The following is a 20,315-nucleotide window of genomic DNA, read 5'->3' as shown; positions in this document are numbered from 1 at the left end:
TTCGACCACCACCATCCTTTAACAAAAATCATCAAGTCAAAACCAACAACATTTAATTGAACAAAAACTTCAAATCATTAGAGCAATTATCCTCATCCAAACTAGATCGGATTAAGCCCTCCATTAAAACCAAAATTAAAGCTTTAACGGCTCCATCAATTTAACATTGTCAACTACAAAACAAAATACTCAACATCCGATTCAAATCTATATTTCTCCTCATAGTCGGGGGATCCCGCCGCCATTAAACTCACAACCCTCATCCAGGCCAAACACCTAATCAACAACCAAGCATAAACCCATCTTCACCATAGCAAACGAGTTCAAAACAAATTATGGATTATAGTAACAATTACAGTTTAAACGAGTTCAACACCACCACAAATCAAATTTATGGTTCAAGGACAAAAATAAAAGGGGCGGCCAATGTTAGTACTTATGGTTCCAGGACGGTTTAAATGCAAAAAATTCTTTTTAGTTTTATTTTTTTCCAAAGTTTAATAACCTTCTCCCATTAGTTTACAATAGAAATTGAAAATTTAAATTATTGATAGGTTTAGCAAAAACAAACTATAGGTTTTTTTTTTCTACTAAAAACAAAACCCTATTTAACCAAAATAAACCTCGTCGGTTTTATATTCTATTTGTCAGCTAGCTATCGAAGAACTCTTCCTTTTCTTCTTTTTATTAAATTTAAAACTCTATAGGTCAATTCATACTTTTCCTTTATACTAAAAACAAAACCCCCTGAAATAGGTAAGAAGGTTTATCCCATAAAAATTTCCACTAACACTTATTCTATTTTATTTTATCTATTATCTATTATTATTATTATTAGGAAAAAGAAAGAATAAAACACGGGGTGTTATAATATGCCACGTGTACAAAACCAACAAAACAAAAAGTTGCGAAAATAGGTACCCTTCCCAACTATTATTCTTCCTATATTGCCATCTCCTTCTACCTCCACCTCAAAAGTCAAAACCCACCAATCCACCACCGCTACCAAAAAAAAAACAAAACAAAACAAAACGTCAACTATAAACATATAAATTTTTTGTTTCCATGTTTGAGTTAGTTGATTTGTGTGTTGTGATTAGTGATTTAAGATGTGAAACATTTTATTTTCCCATGACAAACACTCTTATCACTTTACAATCTACTTTTTCACTTTTCAATTCTAAGTTATTGTTGATTGAAGAATAATTAATTTGGTCGATTTCGACACCAGTTCGACTACCAATTGAATTTTCTCTTCATATCTTATATTAATTAATCAACCGTGTGATTTATCTCGATTTCAATATTATTGTCGTCGATGATATTTTTAAATTGGGACTTAAGAGTAGTAGTCTGATATACATGCAAACACCACTATGCATGTATATACCAACATGCGCGCACACACTATTATGCATTTGTAAAATAGACATGCAAACATCATTATGCATGTGTATAACACGCATGCAAGTACTACTATGCATGTCTATATCACACATGCACACACCATTAATTATGCAAGTGTATAACACATATGCAAACAATATTATGCATGTGTATTAAAACATTCATACACCTCTTTGTATGCAAAATTTGTTGCTAAAACCTGAATCACCCATTCTCTGTAATTAGATTTGATTCCCAAAAATTGGTGGAGGGAGATGAATAAAGAAAGAAAAGAGAAAATTGAACAAACAAATTGGAGACATGTTTTTGCCCAAAATCATCAAGTGGAGGGCCGAAATGCCATTGAACAAAAACTGTCCTTGAGCCATAATTATATGCTGACGTACTCTAACTAAAACCAAAATTAAAACTCAATATATTGTCTTATGGGCCCGTTCTCTGCCTCCAACACAAAGTTAGGCCCAATCCCACAAATTGAAGAATAATTATGGTTATAGTACCAGATTACTTTTATTTATGGTTCTAGGACAAATCAACGGGGCCAGTGTTAGTACTTATGGTTCCAGGACAAAAATTTCTATTTTTGTTTTATTTTTTTTTCCAATAATAACCTTCTCCTCTTATACATAATAGAAATTGAAAATTTTCGGACTCAATCCAATTTTCATGTAAGCAAACTCATATTCCGCAAATCTCTATTCTACTTCTATCAATCAATTCATTATGCTCTCATGACAAACACCTTATTCTCTCATGACAAATATCTACTTTCTTCCCATCTAAAAAAAAACTTCAACTATAAACTTATAATTTTTTTTTAGATCTAATTATTTCCACGTTTAAGCTAGTTGATTTGTGTGTTGTGATTAGTGATTTAATATGTGAGAAAACATCTTATTTTCCAATGACAAACACTCGATCTTCTCACTTTACAATCTACTTTTTCACTTTTCAATTTTAGGTTATTGTTGATTGAAGAATAATTTGGTCGATTTCGACACTTGTTCGACAAGCAATTGAATTTTCTCTTCAAATCTTATGTTAATCAACCGTGTGATTTATCTCGATTTTCAATATTGTTGTCGCCGATGATATTTTTAAGTTAGGACTTAAGAGTAGTAGTCTGATATACATGCAAACATCACTACGCATGTGTATACCAACATGCACTCACTATTAAGCATTTGTATGACAGACATGCAAACATCATTATGCATGTGTATAATCCGCATGCATGTACGACTATGCATGTGTATATCACACATGCATACAACTCTTTGCATGTAAATTCGTTGCTAAAATCTGAATCGCCAATTCTCTGTAAATTAAATTTGATTCCCAAAAATTGGTGGAGGGAGACGAATAAAGAAAGAAAATAGAAAAACAAACAAACAAATTGGAGACATGTTTTTGTCCAAAATCATCAAGTGGAGGGCAGAAATGTCATTGAACAAAAACATGCCCTTGAGCCATAATTATATGTCGACTCTAACTAAAACCAAAATTAAAACTCAATATTGTCCTATGGTCCCGTTCTCTGTACTGCCTCCTACACAAAATTAGGCCCAATCCCACAAATTGAAGAATAATTATGGTTGTAGTACTAGATTACTTTTATTTATGGTTCCAGGACAAATCAACTGGGCCAGTGTTAGTAATTATGGTTCCAGGACAAAAATTTCTATTTTTGCTTTATTTTTTTTTTCAATAATAACCTTCTCCTTTTATACATAATAGAAATTGAAAATTTTCGAACTCAACCCAATTTTCATGTGAGCAAATTCTTATTCCACAAATCTCTATTCTACTTCTATCGATCAATTCATTATTCTCTCATGACAAACATCTACCTTCTTCTCCATCTAAAAAAAAAAAACTTCAACAATTTATAAACTTATAATTTTTTTAGATCTAGTTGATTTGTGTGTTGTGATTTGTGATTTAAGATGTGAGAAAACATCTTATTTTCTCATGACAAACACTCTTGTAACTTTACAATCTATTTTTCACTTTTCAATTTTAGGTTATTGTTGATTGAAGAATAATTTGGTCGATTTCGACAAGCAATTGAATTTTCTCTTCAAATCTTATGTTAACCAATCATGTGATTTATCTCAGTTTCAATATTATTGTCGCCGATGATATTTTTAAGTTGGAACTTAAGAGTAGTAGTTTGATATACATGCAAACAACACTATGCATGTGTATACCAATATACACACACTATTATGCATTTGTATGACAGACATGCAAACATCATTATGCATGTGTATATCAAAAATACGCATGCAAGTACTACTATACATGTGTATATCACACATGCATACACCTCTTTGCATGTAAATTCGTTGCTAAAACCTGAATCGCCTATTCTCTGTAATTAAATTTGATTCCCAAAAATTGGTGGAGGGAGATGAATAAAGAAAGAAAAGAGGAAAACAAACAAACAAATTGGAGACATGTTTTTGCTCAAAATCATCAAGTGGAGTGCAGAAATGTCATTGAACAAAAACTGTCCTTGAGCCATAATTTATTCTGACTCGAACTAAAACCAACATTAAAACTCAATATTGTCCTATGGGCCCGTTCTTTGTACTGCCTTTTACACAAAATTAGGCCCAAACCCACAAATTGAAGAATAATTATGGTTGTAGTACTAGACTACTTTTATTTATGGTTCCAAGACAAACCAACGGGGCCAGTGTTAGTTATTATGGTTTTAGGACAAAAATTTCTATTTTTGTTTTATTTTTTTTTCCAATAATAAACTTCTCCTCTTATACATAATTAGGGGTGTAATACAGAGAGGGTCGGGTTAACCGCATGGTCAAATAGTAATGGGTTCAACTATAAGGGGGTCTAGGGATACAAATCCAGTTGGTCCCATGATTGGGTGCAGGTAGTTAATGTGTCATGTCTTAGTACCATCACCCGCCTTTGTTGAAAACTTTCTTATTTTTTTTTGGTCATTTGGGTCGGGTGGGAATTGTCATTTTAACCTAATTTCACCCAAAAAAAACTTTTAATTATGTAACTAATATATTTCTAATTCACAACATAGAGAAAAAAATGGAATCAATCAATAAAAAAAAAATTAAAAAAAAACAACAACTTGCCATATCTATAAATTTGAGACTTCTTTCTCATGATTTACCATTTATAAATTGATTATTTTACATAGCATGATAAAATAAAGATGGAAGCGAGGATCTATTGTACAAAACAATAAAATATAAACTAAAAGAATTTGAAGTTAATACAAGAACGAATGATTCATCTTCTCAAAAATTCGAAAGTTGAATTTGAACTTTTGATATTTGCCCAATGTTCAAACTTGAATATTTGAAATTGATGTTGAACTTATAAGTTTGTGTTCATATCTCCTAAATTCCTACAAAAGTTAAAAGAAAATATAAACAAAATACAAAAATATTAGAGTCGTTAAAATCTTGAAATTGTGCAGGTCAACGGGGTTGGGTCAACGACTTTTGACACGGTGCAGGTCGGGCGGCTTGATGAGTCGGGTTTGAGCATAGAATCTACACCCATAGCCTGACCGCATAAAAACGGTGGCGGGGAGGGTTTATTTTCTGGTCGGTGCGGGTTTAGGTGGCGGGTGAAGACCGGATATCCTATCGGGTGATGGGTCAACGGTTTTTTTTTTACACTTCTATACATAATAGAAATTGAAATTTTTCAAACTCAACCCAATTTTTATGTGACCATACTCTTATTCTGCAAATCTCTATTCTACTTCTATCGATCAATTCACTATTCTCTCATGACAAACACCTTATTATCTCATTACAAACATCTACCTTCTTCTCCATCTAAAAAAAAAAAAAAAATCAACTATAAACTTATTTTTTTTTTGAGATCTAGTTGTTTCCATGATTGGGCTAATTGATTTGTGTGTTGTGATTAGTAATTTAAGATGTGAGAAAACATCTTATTTTCTCATGACAAACACTTTTCTCACTTTGCAATCTACTTTTTCACTTTTCAATTCTAGGTTATTGTTGATTGAAAAATAATTTGGTCGATTTCGATACCGGTTCGGCAAACAATTGAACAACAATTGAATTTTCTCTTCAAATTTTATGCTAATCAATCATGTGATTTATCTCAATCGATTCAATATTGTTGTCGTTGATGATATTTTAAAGTTGGGACTTAAGAGCAATGACTAAAATATCGAATTCGAGCAATATATCGTGTACTCTAAAAATCGAGATATATCGAGATATATCGATGGATATATATCATTTTGTTGACTGGTCAAAATTTTGTTTTGTATGTCGATATATCAAAAATATTATCGATTATATCGAAAAATATCGGAAATATTGTTGATTACATTAGAAATATCGTTGATATATTAATAAAAATCGGTAAAAAATTGGTCAACAAAGTCAACAATTTATATCGGATATATAGTATATATCGGTCAATATATATCAATATATCAAAAATTCAAAAATTGTGATATATATTGGCAAAAAAAAAGATTCAATATTCGGTGGAGATATATCGAATATTTCCATCTCGTGTACCCCAAAAAACGAGATATATTGGTGATATTTCAAAAATCTCAGTGATATTTTGGGCTTTACTTAAGAGTAGTAGTCTGATATACATACAAATACTACTATGCATGTGTATACTAACATGCACATACTATTATGCATTTATGTGACAGACATGCAAACATCATTATGCATGTGTATAACACGCATGCAAGTACTACTATGCATGTGTATAATACACATGCAAACAATCTTATGCATGTGTATTAAAACATCCATACACCTCTTTGCATATAAATTTGTTGCTAAAACCTGAATCGCCCATTCTATGTAATTAAATTTGATTCCCAAAAATTGGTGGAGGGAGACGAATAAAGAAAGAAAAGAGAAAAACGAACAAACAAATTGGAGACATGTTTTTGCTCAAAATCATCAAGTGGAGGGAAGAAATGTCATTGAACAAAAACTGTCCTTGAGCCATAATTATATGTTGACGTACTCTAACTAAAACCAAAATTAAAACTCAATTTTGTCCTATGGGCTCGTTCTCTGTACACAAAGTTAGGCCCAATCCTACAAATTGGAGAATAATTATGGCTATTGTACCGGATTACTTTTATTTATGGTTCCGGGACAAATCAACGGGGCAGTGTTAGTAATTATGGTTCCAGGACAAAAATTTCTATTTTTGTTTTATTTTTTCCAATAATAACTTTCTCCTCTTATACACAATATAAATTTAAAATTTTCAGACTCAACCCAATTTTCATGTGAGCAAATATTTATTCCGCAAATATCTATTCTACTTCTATCGATAAATTCATTATTCTCTCATGACAAACATCTATCTTCTTCTCCATCTAAAAAAAAAAAAAAAAAACTTCAACTATAAACTTATAAGTTTTTTTGAGATCTAGTTGTTTCTATGTTTGAGCTAGTTGATTTGTGTATTGTGATTAGTGATTTAAGATGTAAGAAAACATCTTATTTTCTCATGACAAACACTCTTCTCATTTTACAATCTACTTTTTAACTTTTCAATTCTAGGTTATTGTTGATTGAAGAATAATTTGGTCGATTTCGACTAGTAATTGAAGTTTCTCTTCAAATCTTAATTATGTTAATCAATCGTGTGATTTATCTCGATTTCAATATTGTTATCGTTGATGATATTTTTAAGTTAAGACTTAAGAGTAGTAGTTTGATATACATGCAAACACCACTATGCATGTATATACCAACATGCACACACAATTATGCATTTGTATAACAGACATGCAAACATCATTATATATGTGTATAACACGCATGTAAAACTACATACTATGTATGTGTATGATACACCATTATGTATATTGTATAACACACATGCAAACAATATTATGCATGTGTACTAAAACATACGTACAACTTTTTGCATGTAAATTTGTTGCTAAAAGCTAAATCATCCATTCTCTGTAATTAAATTTGATTCCCAAAAATTGGTGGAGGGAGACGAAAAAAGAAAAAGAAGATAAATACGCAAAAACAAATTGGACATGTTTTTCCCAAAATCATCAAGTGGAGGGCAGACATGTCATTGAACAAAACTGTCATTGAGCCATAATTATATGCCAACTCTAACTAAAACCAAAATTAAAACTCAATATTGTCCTATAATCCCATTCTATGTACTACCTCCTACACAAAATTATGGCCAATCCCAAAATTGAAGAATAGTTATGATTGAAGAATAAAAGTACTGGATTACTTTTATTTATGGTTCCTGGACAAATCAACGGACCAGTGTTAGTAATTATGGTTCCAAGACAAAAATGTCATTGAACAAAAACTGTCATTGAGCCATAATTATATGCCAACTCTAATTAAAACCAAAATTAAAACTCAAAATTGTATTATGTAAATTAAGTTTTAAAGTTTTTATTTTTTTCTGATTCATACACAACAACTTACAAGATGTTGAATTTTACTTGCCTTTATAGAGGGAGAACTGAATTGATACCTACCAGTCTTGTACGATTAATATAGCACACCTGACCATCTTTCCACTTATGTAGTTATGTCTAACACTTCCAGTGAACTCGACCAACAAACTTTTGTACATGCACTTGTGGTTATAAATACCCTGTAGACCCTTTGGTTTCTCATCAATCCAAATGCTCTATATTCAATCAACAGTAAACACACTATTGTTCATTTGGAGATCTTTCTTGCGAGAAAGATAATGTGTACTTTTCAACAATCACCTAAGAAGACTTCTGAGGGTTCAAATGGTACTGATTTGATCATAGAACTTCAAACTTGACTTTAGACAATAATTTTTTGAATGATCTTAATTTGGCATTTTTGTTTCAGGAAGAACAAGTATGAGAGAGTTCTCTGAAGATGAAGAAACACTTATCGCTATGATGTTTAAGTTGGTTGGAAAGAGGTTTGTTCATTCTGTTCTTATTCCTCTATACGGTTAAGTCACTTATGTTGTCATTGAGTCCTAAGCTAGATTCCTTCTTTGGTTGTTTTTGGTAATTTAGATGGCATTTGATAGCTGGAAGAATTCCTGGGAGAACAGCCGAAGAGATTGAAATGTACTGGACATCAAAATATTCCTCATAATAAAGCTAGTACTATTTTTTGAACAAATGGGGCTCCTCGCAAATGGAATTATTGTAACAAAATATGACCCTAGCTTGCAAAACAATCAATTGACTGTATTTTTTTTTCTTTACTATTTAAGTGTCCAATTTTCAATAATATATTCTCTTATTTTTATTTTTTTTAAAATTTATATCGTTGTTCACTTCGTCATTTAACTTGTACATCATTCACATGTTTATCATATAATTGTCATCTAATCCAAAATCACACAATAAATCTATAATCAAGTGAGCGGAGCTATCGTTCTGGGCCGGGAGACTATATATGCGGACAAAAAATCATTTGGTTGGTTTATGTTTGTCTGTCATCATTCCTCGTCTCTCCTCTTCGTCCCTCTCCACGCCCTCTCAACTCCCTCTCCCCTCTCCACTCATGTCCCCCCTGCATATCAGTATACTAGTTGTAACCCTTGTTAGCAATTCGCCGAATTATTCGCGAATCGAATTTTTGAAGGACAAAACGTATAATACTTTTGAATGTTTGAAAAATTCAGAATAATTCTCGATTTTTAGCCTTGAAATGTATAACACGGATTTTGGAAAATTCGGCTAAAAAAAAATGAAAATTTGGTTGCGCTTTTGTTATTTTTTATGTATTTTATGTCTTCACTCTTATTTTAAGTCTCCAACTCTTACATTTTTAGTGATAAATTAATCCAAAAGCTTTGCTTTTATACTTTTTGGGCAATATTTAAATTGTCATGTCATGGTGTGTGTATTTTGAAATTTGAACCGTAATTTCAATCCAAGAACAAATAAATGAAGGGTACCTATGTGGGCCATTCAATTGGTTTCAATATTTTTGTACCTAAATTGTTTAGATATGTTTGTTATGTTGTAAAGAATGACAACTATTATTAATATTTACTAACATAATATCACAAATTTTTTACTTTCAAATTTTTGCAACCAAACGTTTAAAACGCGGATTAATTAAACACCGCATAATTGTCGTATTGTGAATATTTGACCGTGCCGTTTTTTTGAATCACCGAATAATTCTTGAATTATTTCCGTACCGAATTTTTGCCGTATTCGAATTGCTAAGAAAGTCCTAACTATTTATATGAACCTTGCAACTTGCAATAAACTTGTTCGAGACAACACATAAATGGGCCGTATTTGGACCAATACACACCCAAAGCCCAATAACAACAGCACTCTGGGCCCAGCCCAAAACCCAAAACCCAAAACCCTGACAAACTTCCAGCACAGAGAAGAAGAAGAAGAAAAAAACTCAAAAATGGAGTTTGAGAAAAGAAAGGCAGCAACTTTAACTTCAATATCATCAGCAGAACTAGACAAGTCCCCAAAAGGAACAATAGACACACCAATAATCCCACTCCTCAAAACCATAAACAACCACCCTTCATATTTCACAACTAGTTCTTGTTCAGGTAGAATATCCATTCTCTTACAACCCCTGCCTCAAAACACAGCCAAAACCAAGAACAAAAAAGCTAAAGGAGGTAAATGGGTTTTCATTACTCATGAACTAGCCAAGGCCAATATAGTCATTGACCTTCTTTTCCCTCCTAACAAGTCAACTGAAGATGGTGAACTTGTTTTTCGTTTTGAGCCATTTATACTTGCTGTGGAATGTAAAGATGTAAGTGCAGCTCAGAGTTTAGTAGCAACTGCTATATCATGTGGGTTTAGAGAGTCAGGTATAACTAGTGTTAATAATAAACGTGTTATTATTGCTATTCGTTGTTCGATACGGTTAGAAGTACCCTTTGGGACTGTTGGTAATGTTATGGTTAGTAAGGAGTATGTGGAGTATTTAGTTGGTATTGCTAATGAGAAAATGGAGAGTAATAGGAAGAGAACTGAAGGCTTTTTACAAGTTTTGGAGAGTGAGATGATGGGTAGGGAAGAGAAAGATGGTTGCTGTGGAGAAGAGAATGGGAATGTGGATTCAAGGCAAATGGCAGTTGGAGAATGTGATTTAGGGAGAGAAGATTCCAATGCACAGTCAGGTAGTGTATCGTTTATGTTTGTTCAATGTTATTATGTTTAACATTATTTTGTGGATGAATGTTACAGTGATGAGGTACTGCTTATTTTAATTATACTGTGATAAAATTAACTCCCAAGTTTCAGTAGTATGCATAAGATGACACAGGATATAAGAGAAAACAACAAATGTGAAGCTGTAATAGTAGATATCTAGAAAACTCTTTGCTAATTAGAGAATGGCAAAAGTTTAGTGTTCATTCATTTAATGGAAGTTCTAGAGTTTACAGAAGAAAAACAAAAATGTGCTTATAAATAGTTTCTCGTATCCTGTGAAGATACCATTGTTTAAAGTTTAAGCATTGTTTTCCTGAGAAGGTCTATTCGAGAAGCAAGATGCGCTTTCTTAATGTACAATCAATATATTTCCCTCCGAACTTCTCTTTCATCACAAAAAGATAACTGAAAAGCACTCTGATGAATTTTTGCTCTAGGTAACTGTATTCTCGTATTGTGTATTCTAATTCATTTGCAATGGAAGATGGTTGTAATTTGAAGACTCACGAGGCTGAAAGAAGCATTTAAGTTTATTGAATAGAAGTACCAAAATCTGCCCCATGTCCTATGAATAGATTGACGACCCTTGGGCCAGAAGAATTCACAGTTTTGACATAACATTTTTCAGAATATAGGTTAGGAGGGGAAGAAATAATTGCACTGGCAATGAAACGAAGTGCATGCCTATCTGCATCAATTTGGATTTATCATTTTATAATATGTTTGCAGGGTTATTAAATGCTCACTGGGGCAGTATTTCTGCAGTCAAAATTTTGACCATTGGAGAACCAGTTGACAAGCTCTTCCTATGGGGTCATTCAGCGTGTACCTTATATAACAGCCTCCAACAAAAAGTTCTGATATTTGGTGGTTTTGGAGGACTAGGAAGACATGCAAGAAGAAATGATACTTTAACGCTTGACCTCCAGTCTGGTGCATTAAAAGTAATTAGTGTTGAGGGACCACCATCTCCACGCTTGGGTCATACCTCTTCTGTGGTTGGAGAACATGTTTTTGTTATTGGAGGTAGGGGCGATCCTACCAAAATCCTGAATGACGTTTGGGTCTTCAACACAAGCAAGAATCAGTGGAAGTTACTAGAATGTTCAGGCAGTGTATTCCTTCCTAGGTAATGTTGGCAGTCCATTCAAAGCCATTTGGAAGACTTTAATATATGTGCTTTGCTCAATATTATTTGTTTTCATTTATATTTCTCTTCAGTGGGACAAGTGACTATGTTATGGTCTCATCAAGACATATTTTTTATTGCTACACCTTATTACAAATTTATCCATTTAAAATATCTAAATTACGTATACCTATATTCTTCTTTTTTCAGCTGGTCAGAAATTCTTTTCTGATTCATCTCACCAAGTAAGAAATGTTGCTTATCTTTCTTAAGAAGTTAATTTTTATTTATTGTATACAGGCACCGGCATGCTGCAGCTGTTGTCGGTTCAAAAATATATGTGTTTGGCGGCCTTAACAATGAGATCATCTATTCTTCCATGTATGTCCTGGACAGTGAGAACTCACGGTGGAGTGAGATAACTACTAAGGGAGAACAGCCATGTTCTCGTCATTCCCATGCATTAGTGGCAAATGATTCTCAGTTATTTATGTTTGGAGGGTACGATGGTGAGAAAGTGTTCAGTGATCTCTATAGATTTGATACTATAGCATGTCTGTGGAAGAAAGAGAAGACAGCCGGGACACCTCCACTTGCAAAGTTCTCACATTCTATGTTTATATATAAAAACTATCTTGGGATTCTTGGTGGATGCCCTGTCATACAAAATAATCAAGAGATGTCATTGCTTGATTTACGAATTGGTTTGTGGAAGCATGTCATTCTCAATACGGTTAGCAAGGAACTTTTTGTTCGTAGCACAGTCAGTGTCGTTGGTGATGATCTTGTCATAATTGGTGGTGGGGCTTCATGTTATGCATTTGGAACAAAGTTTAGTTTGCCAATGAAAATAAGTTTACTCCCTTATGTATCCTTCAGTGATACTGTTACTCTGCATTCAAAAGAAATGCCGTCTAGACATCATCCTGAAACGGTTTTAGAGAACATCACTGGCAGCGTTTTCTTTACTGCTAAGAATGTGCAAACCTTGACTAAAAGTTGTATTTCAAATTACAAGACTGAAGTACTTGGAGAAAGTTTTGATATTGAACAGGGTGCTACACACTGGGTTCTACGACTCGAAAGAAAATATGCAAAACTGGGGAAGGACATACTGAAGAAATTTGGGTGGTTAGATCTTCGTAGGAAGGTTTATTCCAGTGAAAATGGATCTCATATATGTTTACCTGTTACAGAGAAATTTTATCCGCTTTTTCACAAAAAGCAATTTAATTTGATGGATTCGAATGATGGTCTCAGTACGCCATGCAAACTGGTTAATATTGAGGAACTTTCGACGTATGATTTCACTTGTGAAATGGCATTGGATAATATATTTCTGCTGGGTGGTCTGATAGTTAAAGATGAGGTAGCTTGTGAACGCATTGCTCCAAAATCGCCGCAGAAGGTTATGAGTGAAGCAGTGGAGTCTTTGATTATGAAAATGGGCTTACCAGCTCGATTGTTAGAGGAGGTACCAACAAGGTTTGTCGCATTTTTATCACTCATTTTACTATTTCATTCTTGTGCTAGTTGATCTTTTGCAATTTCTAATTGTTATTACAGTCTAGAAATTAGAGTTCAGTACTTGTGTTTCTATTAGACATTTTCCTTGGTTACTGCAATTTTCAGTAACCATTTGGTACTTTCAGGTGGGAGCGTCTTGGGGATATTGTTGTGCTTCCTGTGAACTCCTTTAGGGACGCGAGCTGGAACTCTATTGGGCAAGAGCTGTGGCCTACTGTTGCCAAATCACTTGGAACACGTCGCCTAGCTCGCCAGGTAAGCTATCTAGAATTTGCATTATGTGTTTGGAAGTCCTAATAGGAGTTTTAGTTTCTTTTATATATTTTGTTATAATAATATATAAATCCTAACATCTGATTCCTTTCTTTCTCATCTTTGATCGAACTATAGGATAATACAAAAGGAAACGTGGGTATAGAGGAGATAAACGCTAGTATGAGAATATCATGTATGTCAGGATGTCTAAGAAGGAATATGACTATTGGCTTCTTTTAGCATAATATATCTCTTTGAAAAATAACTTGAGCTTGGAAGTACCACTTCCCCACTCTTTTCTTTGCTTTCGAAGATTTGATCCTTCTAGTTGTTAGTTTCACCCAAGGTGCTGGGACAGCAGCATTTTCCTTACCTGCCTGCTTGTGAAGAAGAACAATTTGCTTTCCTACCATTTGGGTAAAAAATATATCCAAGATGTCCACAGAAACCTTCAGTCAAGGAGTGGTAGCTGGAGCTTCCTGGAGAACTGACAATGGCAGGAAGATGGCTGGTCGCTCATTGTCACTCTCCACATAGAACAGTTGTTGGGAATTTGAGCAATCCCAATGTGATGTCAAATGGTCAGGATCTTATCTATCACGAACAATGCACACGTGGAAACAAGCTTAGCAACCCAAAGCGTCAGGTGTAGCCAACACTCACGCACTAAAATTGCACTTTCTCACTTTTACCACCAAGTCGTATACAAAACGTTCCTTCCAAAATGTGTGATTGTGCTTTTCAAAGCTATCAGCACGTTCTGCACGTATCTCACTGTTAACATGTCAGCCAGAGACCCAAATCCAACTCAATTGTATTAGCCTTTAAACTGACGGCATGGTTTGCTGTAAAAGTGGTCTGTTGACTCTTTAAAATAATAATTGATCTGCTCTTAAGTCTCAACTGTCAAATCATTATTCCTGTATCAATTTTGTAAGTAAAGTTTTTTTTTGGTAAACAAGTAAAGATTGAATTTCAGTATTATTCTAAAGACATGGCTGCCAAATTATTATAGTCTAATTTTTGTGCTGAAGGTCCAAAGCTATATACAGTTAACCCATTAATGGCTGTATATTTTTATTTCTTCTTGTGGAAAAGATAGTTTACACACAGATGACAGAATTATACAACATATGCATTTTGTTCCTTTCATAAATAGTTTAGTTTCTTTAATATATATATATATATATGGGGAGGGATAGAGGCACATTCATTATGCGCACATTATAGCCACATTTTCGACATACAAATGAATTAAGGCCTAATTTTTTGTGGAGATGATCTCCCCACCATGAAGATCATTCTCACAAAAAATCATAATATTTGGATATGTTTAACCATGTAAAAATTAGTGTTCATTTATGTAAAAATTAGTGTTCATTTGTGTTCATTTTTGAACTTTTCATCTAACGGTCTAAAAGTTTTGTGAGCATGTTCTCCATGGTGGGGAGATCATATCTACAAAAAATCAGCCCATATATATATATAAGTTTTTAAATGGGGCATAGGCACGCTCTTAGGGCGCTCTGGATATAGGGATTTTGTAAAGTTAAACACTTTAGCTATCCTGCTCTCGCATCCGCTCGCGCTTTGTGCTTTGGTTGCTAAGGAAACAACTTTCTATCTGGACTGATACCCCCCATATAGCTCTTGACTGAATGAAGGACTTTATTCTTTATTTTGTAATCGCTTTGAGCCAAATATTTCCTGGCTGTTTTCCCGAAGCTGATCTATCGAGGACAGGGCCTTCCTTTCATTTCTTAAGCTTCCATTTTAGGCCTTTTCTAATAAACGGAAGGAAAATGTCTTGGAGTGAGGATATACATTCACATGAACTTGTATGGATGAAAATAAAAATTTGACATAGATTGATTTTTTTTTTTTGCTATTATAATTCTGGAGGTTATCCTCCTAAAAGATATCCTGTTTCCTAAGCAAAACCAACTGTTGGGTACTCGACCTCAAGTTCTCGACATAATCAAATTCCTAAAATTCTTAAATCCTGTCATTGAATGTCCAAAACTGATTTACTTGCACAATAATGATCTAGATGCGAAGATCGTTTAAATTACTAATCTGCACTTGACACATTTATGTGTAGTCATATTGGCATGTTGTTCAATCTCATCATATGAATTTGCTGGTTTTTGTAGGGTCGAGTTGCGTCAACTGGAACAAGGGACAGTACATTGGATATCCTCGTTGGTGACGATGGCTGGGTTGATCATCGGGAAAATGGAATAATGTATTCCTTTGATGCAACCAAGTGCATGTTCTCCTGGGGAAATCTTTCTGAGAAGCTACGCATGGCCTGCCTCGACTGTAAGGGTGAAGTTATTGTTGACTTGTTTGCTGGAATCGGATACTTTGTGCTCCCCTTTCTTGTCAGGTATAAGCTATGCTATTCATTTTAATTTCTCAAAAAACTATATGTAAGTTGTTACTACAGGCCAATACCTGTATATTTGAAGGTATGCTGTGTGTGTGTCAGAATATTTACGTATGAACATCATAAAACATTTTCACAGGAGCCGATCTTGTATTTTCATCATCTCTGAGTTCTTGAGAAGTGATGGTTCTCATCATTGATAAAATCAAACACTATGTTATCCTCGTCAAGTATGGCCAATATGACATGCAGAGATGGATATGACATTTTAAACTTTGATTGATACACTGAAATGAATAAATTTTAACTTCAAGGAGTTCGAGGTATAAGTTAACAATAATCAGACTAAATTTGGCTCATCTTTAGGAGGGGATCCCGCCATTTATTATGTTTACAAATTTAAGTTGGTCTGTTCAAAATGTTGTATTGTCGTAATATGTTTTCCAACAGCTATCAGAGGTTTTGTGAATCAGATTGTTATGATAAAACCAGTTAAGGTGACTTTTCGCCTAGAATTTCGAGGTTACACTCTTGGGATGGTTGCTGCTGTCAACAAACCATCTTTAGATGTAACATTGCATATTGTCTTCTTTATTTATTTTTACTGATTGCGTGATTGTCAAATCAGGGCTAAGGCAAAAATGGTTTATGCTTGCGAGTGGAACCCCCATGCTCTGGAGGCTCTCCAACGTAATGTTGAATCCAATTCTGTGGGTGATCGCTGTGTTATACTTGAAGGAGATAACCGGGCCACAGCACCTAAAGTATGTTCCCTAGTAATACTTTTCTTTTGATTATGATGTTATGCATATATTGTTGTACAGGAGTCGGGACTTTGTACTTTATTCCGCTAAGATCTTACACAATCAAAATCTCGTTTATTTTGTATGGTGTGTATGTTTAGGTTATTGGTGGCATATAACTGTCAAAATGAATGTTTGTTTGTTTTCCACACGCACTGCAACTTGGTGTGGTTTAATGATCACCTTTTGCCTGTATTAGATGCAAAATTATCAGTGGCGTAAATAAGCAATCTAATTTCAGTGCATAAAAACTCGAAAAAGAAAGTTCTGGTTACCAAAATCACTTTTGTCAGTGGTGTAAATTGATGAATATAACCATCTCTTTGGTAATTCTGGATGGCCGTGTTGACATTTAAGCACACAAAACAATGCAAAAGGTTAATTATGTCATAATTGATGTGGTATATTTATGTTTCTGTTAATTATGATATGGCAGGGAGTTGCTGATCGTGTCTGCCTTGGTCTCCTTCCCTCAAGTGAAGGTAGCTGGGTTACTGCTGTGCGGGCATTAAGGTAGTGTTTCGGACCATTTTGCCCTTTTTCATGTCTCTGTCTTGGGAATTGTTTGTAGTAGTACATCTTTTTGCTTTCTCGAGCCACTCTCTCCTCTTTTCATTTTAAGATATTTATATCATACAGCTGTACACCTGATATTAGATTTAAGTCTTGATTAGGACCGTGTTTTCATTAGTAATGACACCTTCGATGAATTATTTATACTTAGAATGGAGGGTGGATTGCTGCATGTGCATGGGATTGCAAAGGATTCAGAGGAGAGTATCTGGTCAGATCATGTTGCTAATTCGATTCAGAGCATTGCTAAATCTGAAGGTACGTGGTGCTACTACATTATTTTGGGCAAGTCATGATGTATTGTCATGCTAAGTAATTTCTGTAGGAATATGAATTTTTGTAAGCTGTTTTTTTTCAGGTCTTTGTTGGGAGGTGTCAGTACAACACCTGGAGAGGGTAAAGTGGTATGGTCCACACATTCGCCATCTTGTTTTAGATGTAAGATGCAAACAGCCTGACGTATAGCTTGAAATGGCTGGAACGGGTATGAATTGACAATCCACATTGCTTGATGATCTTGGTAAAGTTGAGGTTGTGCTTTGTAGCATGATCCGCCTCTTTATGGTTATCTCTTATAACAAGTTTGGGGAACTTCACCAATATTATGATGGCCAAGAATATTTTGGAAGCCAGTATACCTCAACAAGGTCAGTTCCTAAACTTCGATAACATATTTTTACAAAATTCATCGAATGAAGGGACCATTTGTATGCGCATCCTTGTATAACACTTGTATGCAAGAATCATGCAAGTTAACTTGTCTTATATCGCCGAGTAGCAATTTTACTTGTGGAAACTATGTGCTTTGATAACAATTTTCATGATAATTTATTGTAATTTTGGGTGTGTTCAAGGGAATTTCGCCATCGTAAAAGTACTGGGTAGTGGAGAATCTTCCTCACATAACAGCGTACAAAATTTTTTTTTCAAGACATTTCATGAAAATATCCACATGTCATATGTAATTTTTCAAACCAAAGTTTTTCTAGGAGGTGGGAAAAACTTCCCTTGTAAGTTCCTATGCCATGACATTCTACTAAAAACTAGATTTCGTAGGAACTTTCTTTTGTGCAAGCATACACACCCCACCCTTTTTTTTAGGCAAGCCCGTTTTAAATAAGATCAGTAACTCATTGATGCTGGCGGGGTTCGAGCCTCAGACCTCTATTTCGAGCATACACTCCCTTTATTTTCTGGAGTAATCTATTTTAGTAGAGTATTTCAATAAATAGACTCCCTTAAGTCTAATAAGATATAATAATGATGATGCAGTGTTGCCAACTTTTGAATACTCTAATACGTTGCAACCTTAAGGCATTATTGGGGAATTGTTTAGTATGTCTTGCATCTTCAAGCTTGGTGCTTTCGTAACCTTTTGTAAATTATGGTGTGTTTAGGAACTGACCTGGTGGAGGTGGAAATATAGGAAGGAAACTTTTCTTACGGGACCGAAACATATTGTTACTCTGAATGAGAGGAATTTTTTTCCACCTTGAACATTTAACAGCCTACAAGTTAAGCTATCAAACACTGGAAAATAACTTATTTTCCATAACTACCATATTTTAGAAAATGTGTTTTTTGCTGCAACTTATTTTAGCCTGCAAGTTAGATTTTAAAATTTTGTCCTGAACTCCTGATGTGTCAATTTGACTAATAAACTTAACACTACAGGTATGAAGTTAATCCATACTGTGTGGGTGAAGATCAGCTTTCAGCATTTTTCTCTTATTAAGTTATTAAGGTTGCTCTTAAAATATTGTTTTACAAAGAGGTTTTTGCAAGCGTTTGGAGCTTTCTTAAAAAGATTGTTTACCAGTTGGCCGATAAAAAAAACAAAATTTTTGTAACGAAGCCCGACTTATTGCTTTGTAAAAAACTCAGTTCTTTACTTGGCTGTGAGTAGTCAGGAAAAACTATTGCAAGTGTTCGACTGCAAAGTGCAAACACAGTTACTCATTCCTATTTTAATTTATGCAGATTTTGGTAATAGGATCACACAATCACACCATGCAACTTCCATGTTTGTCCCAGCCGATTGAGGCATTCACACAGAAACTCGCCATATGATGTATGGATATAATAACCGTATTATATAAACACTGCATTCTCTGGAATTGAATTGTACAATTTTATGTTTCTAACAACCACGAGGTTTGTTTATCCAACTTGTGAGAAAGAAGCTTAAGTTCATGGTAAATTTATTTATGTTAAGCCAATATACTACAACACAGCCGATTTGGACAGGAGCAAAGCTGTCTTGGGAGAGGGGAGGGTATGGCACTAGATGTGGTGGTTTGGGGTTAATCTAGGATTAAAAATCAAGAAGTCTGCACAAATTCAACATCAATTGCTGTGTATGAGAAGACAAAGGATGGAGCAACCAACAAACCTACCACTATGAGAAACAACTTTACAATTAAGATTTAGCCCTAGCATAAACTAATTAAAACAGCATTACAATTAAGATTTAGGTCGAGTCCATGAGAGGGAGAATTATTTTGATGTGATGACCATTCTTGTCAAAGCAAGTCCAACATTTCCACCATAAAAATGATTTCCTAACTCTGAATTTGGCTTGTGATAAACTCATCTAAATTTGAATTTGAGGGCATGTGTAGTTGTGTAGCAGCTTTTATAATTCAAGTGACGGCAAAAATTGTGTCGTATCATTTTAACACTTCAAAATTAAAACTTATCATTTTAACACTTCAAAATTAAAACTTGTATCGAATGACTTGCTGCTGTCGCTAAATATAGCAAGGGTGTGGGATAAGTGTTACAATGGTGATGTGTTACCCTATTTGGCAAGCTATATTTAAACCCATTGGACTTGGCTAGTATTCAGCATAAAAAACTATTAGTTTTCATGTCAACAGTACAGGAAACTTGATTCTTTTTGCTCTCAGTTGAGCTCGCAATGGGTAAATGTACATTGTTGGTGGATGAGCTTATTTTGGGCTTAAATAGTATCCAAAGTAATTTTGGGGCGGAGTAGCAACTTCTTTCCACTGACAGTGATTTATTTTACTGATAGTA

The 20,315-nt window shown here is 34.2% G+C and overlaps 1 protein-coding gene across 3 annotated transcripts; it reads left to right on the top strand.

The window, feature by feature from the left end:
* The first annotated feature begins 9,792 nt into the window (after positions 1–9,792).
* Positions 9,793–19,444, top strand: LOC147477951 (Met-10+ like family protein / kelch repeat-containing protein). Of its 3 annotated transcripts, none has more exons than XR_015208270.1 (10): positions 9,793–10,566; positions 11,330–11,729; positions 12,030–13,214; positions 13,382–13,511; positions 15,665–15,900; positions 16,529–16,664; positions 17,140–17,216; positions 17,428–17,534; positions 17,635–17,923; positions 18,674–19,444. XR_015208270.1 is itself a non-coding variant. In XM_086583385.1 (9 exons), exons 1-9 carry the CDS (start codon positions 9,831–9,833, stop codon positions 17,739–17,741), a joined length of 3,114 nt encoding a protein of 1,037 aa, XP_086439511.1. In that variant the 5' UTR covers positions 9,793–9,830; the 3' UTR covers positions 17,742–18,129. The 3 variants fall into 3 exon arrangements, 1 of the variants encoding a protein (XP_086439511.1); XR_015208269.1 differs by having other exon boundaries at positions 18,951–19,247; XM_086583385.1 differs by lacking the exon at positions 18,674–19,444 and having other exon boundaries at positions 17,635–18,129.
* The last annotated feature ends 871 nt before the right edge of the window (positions 19,445–20,315 follow it).

This window comes from Coptis chinensis, chromosome 9 (assembly GCF_015680905.1).
Source record: "Coptis chinensis isolate HL-2020 chromosome 9, ASM1568090v1, whole genome shotgun sequence".
NCBI lineage: Eukaryota > Viridiplantae > Streptophyta > Magnoliopsida > Ranunculales > Ranunculaceae > Coptis > Coptis chinensis.
This window is presented reverse-complemented; position numbering and strand designations above follow the sequence as displayed.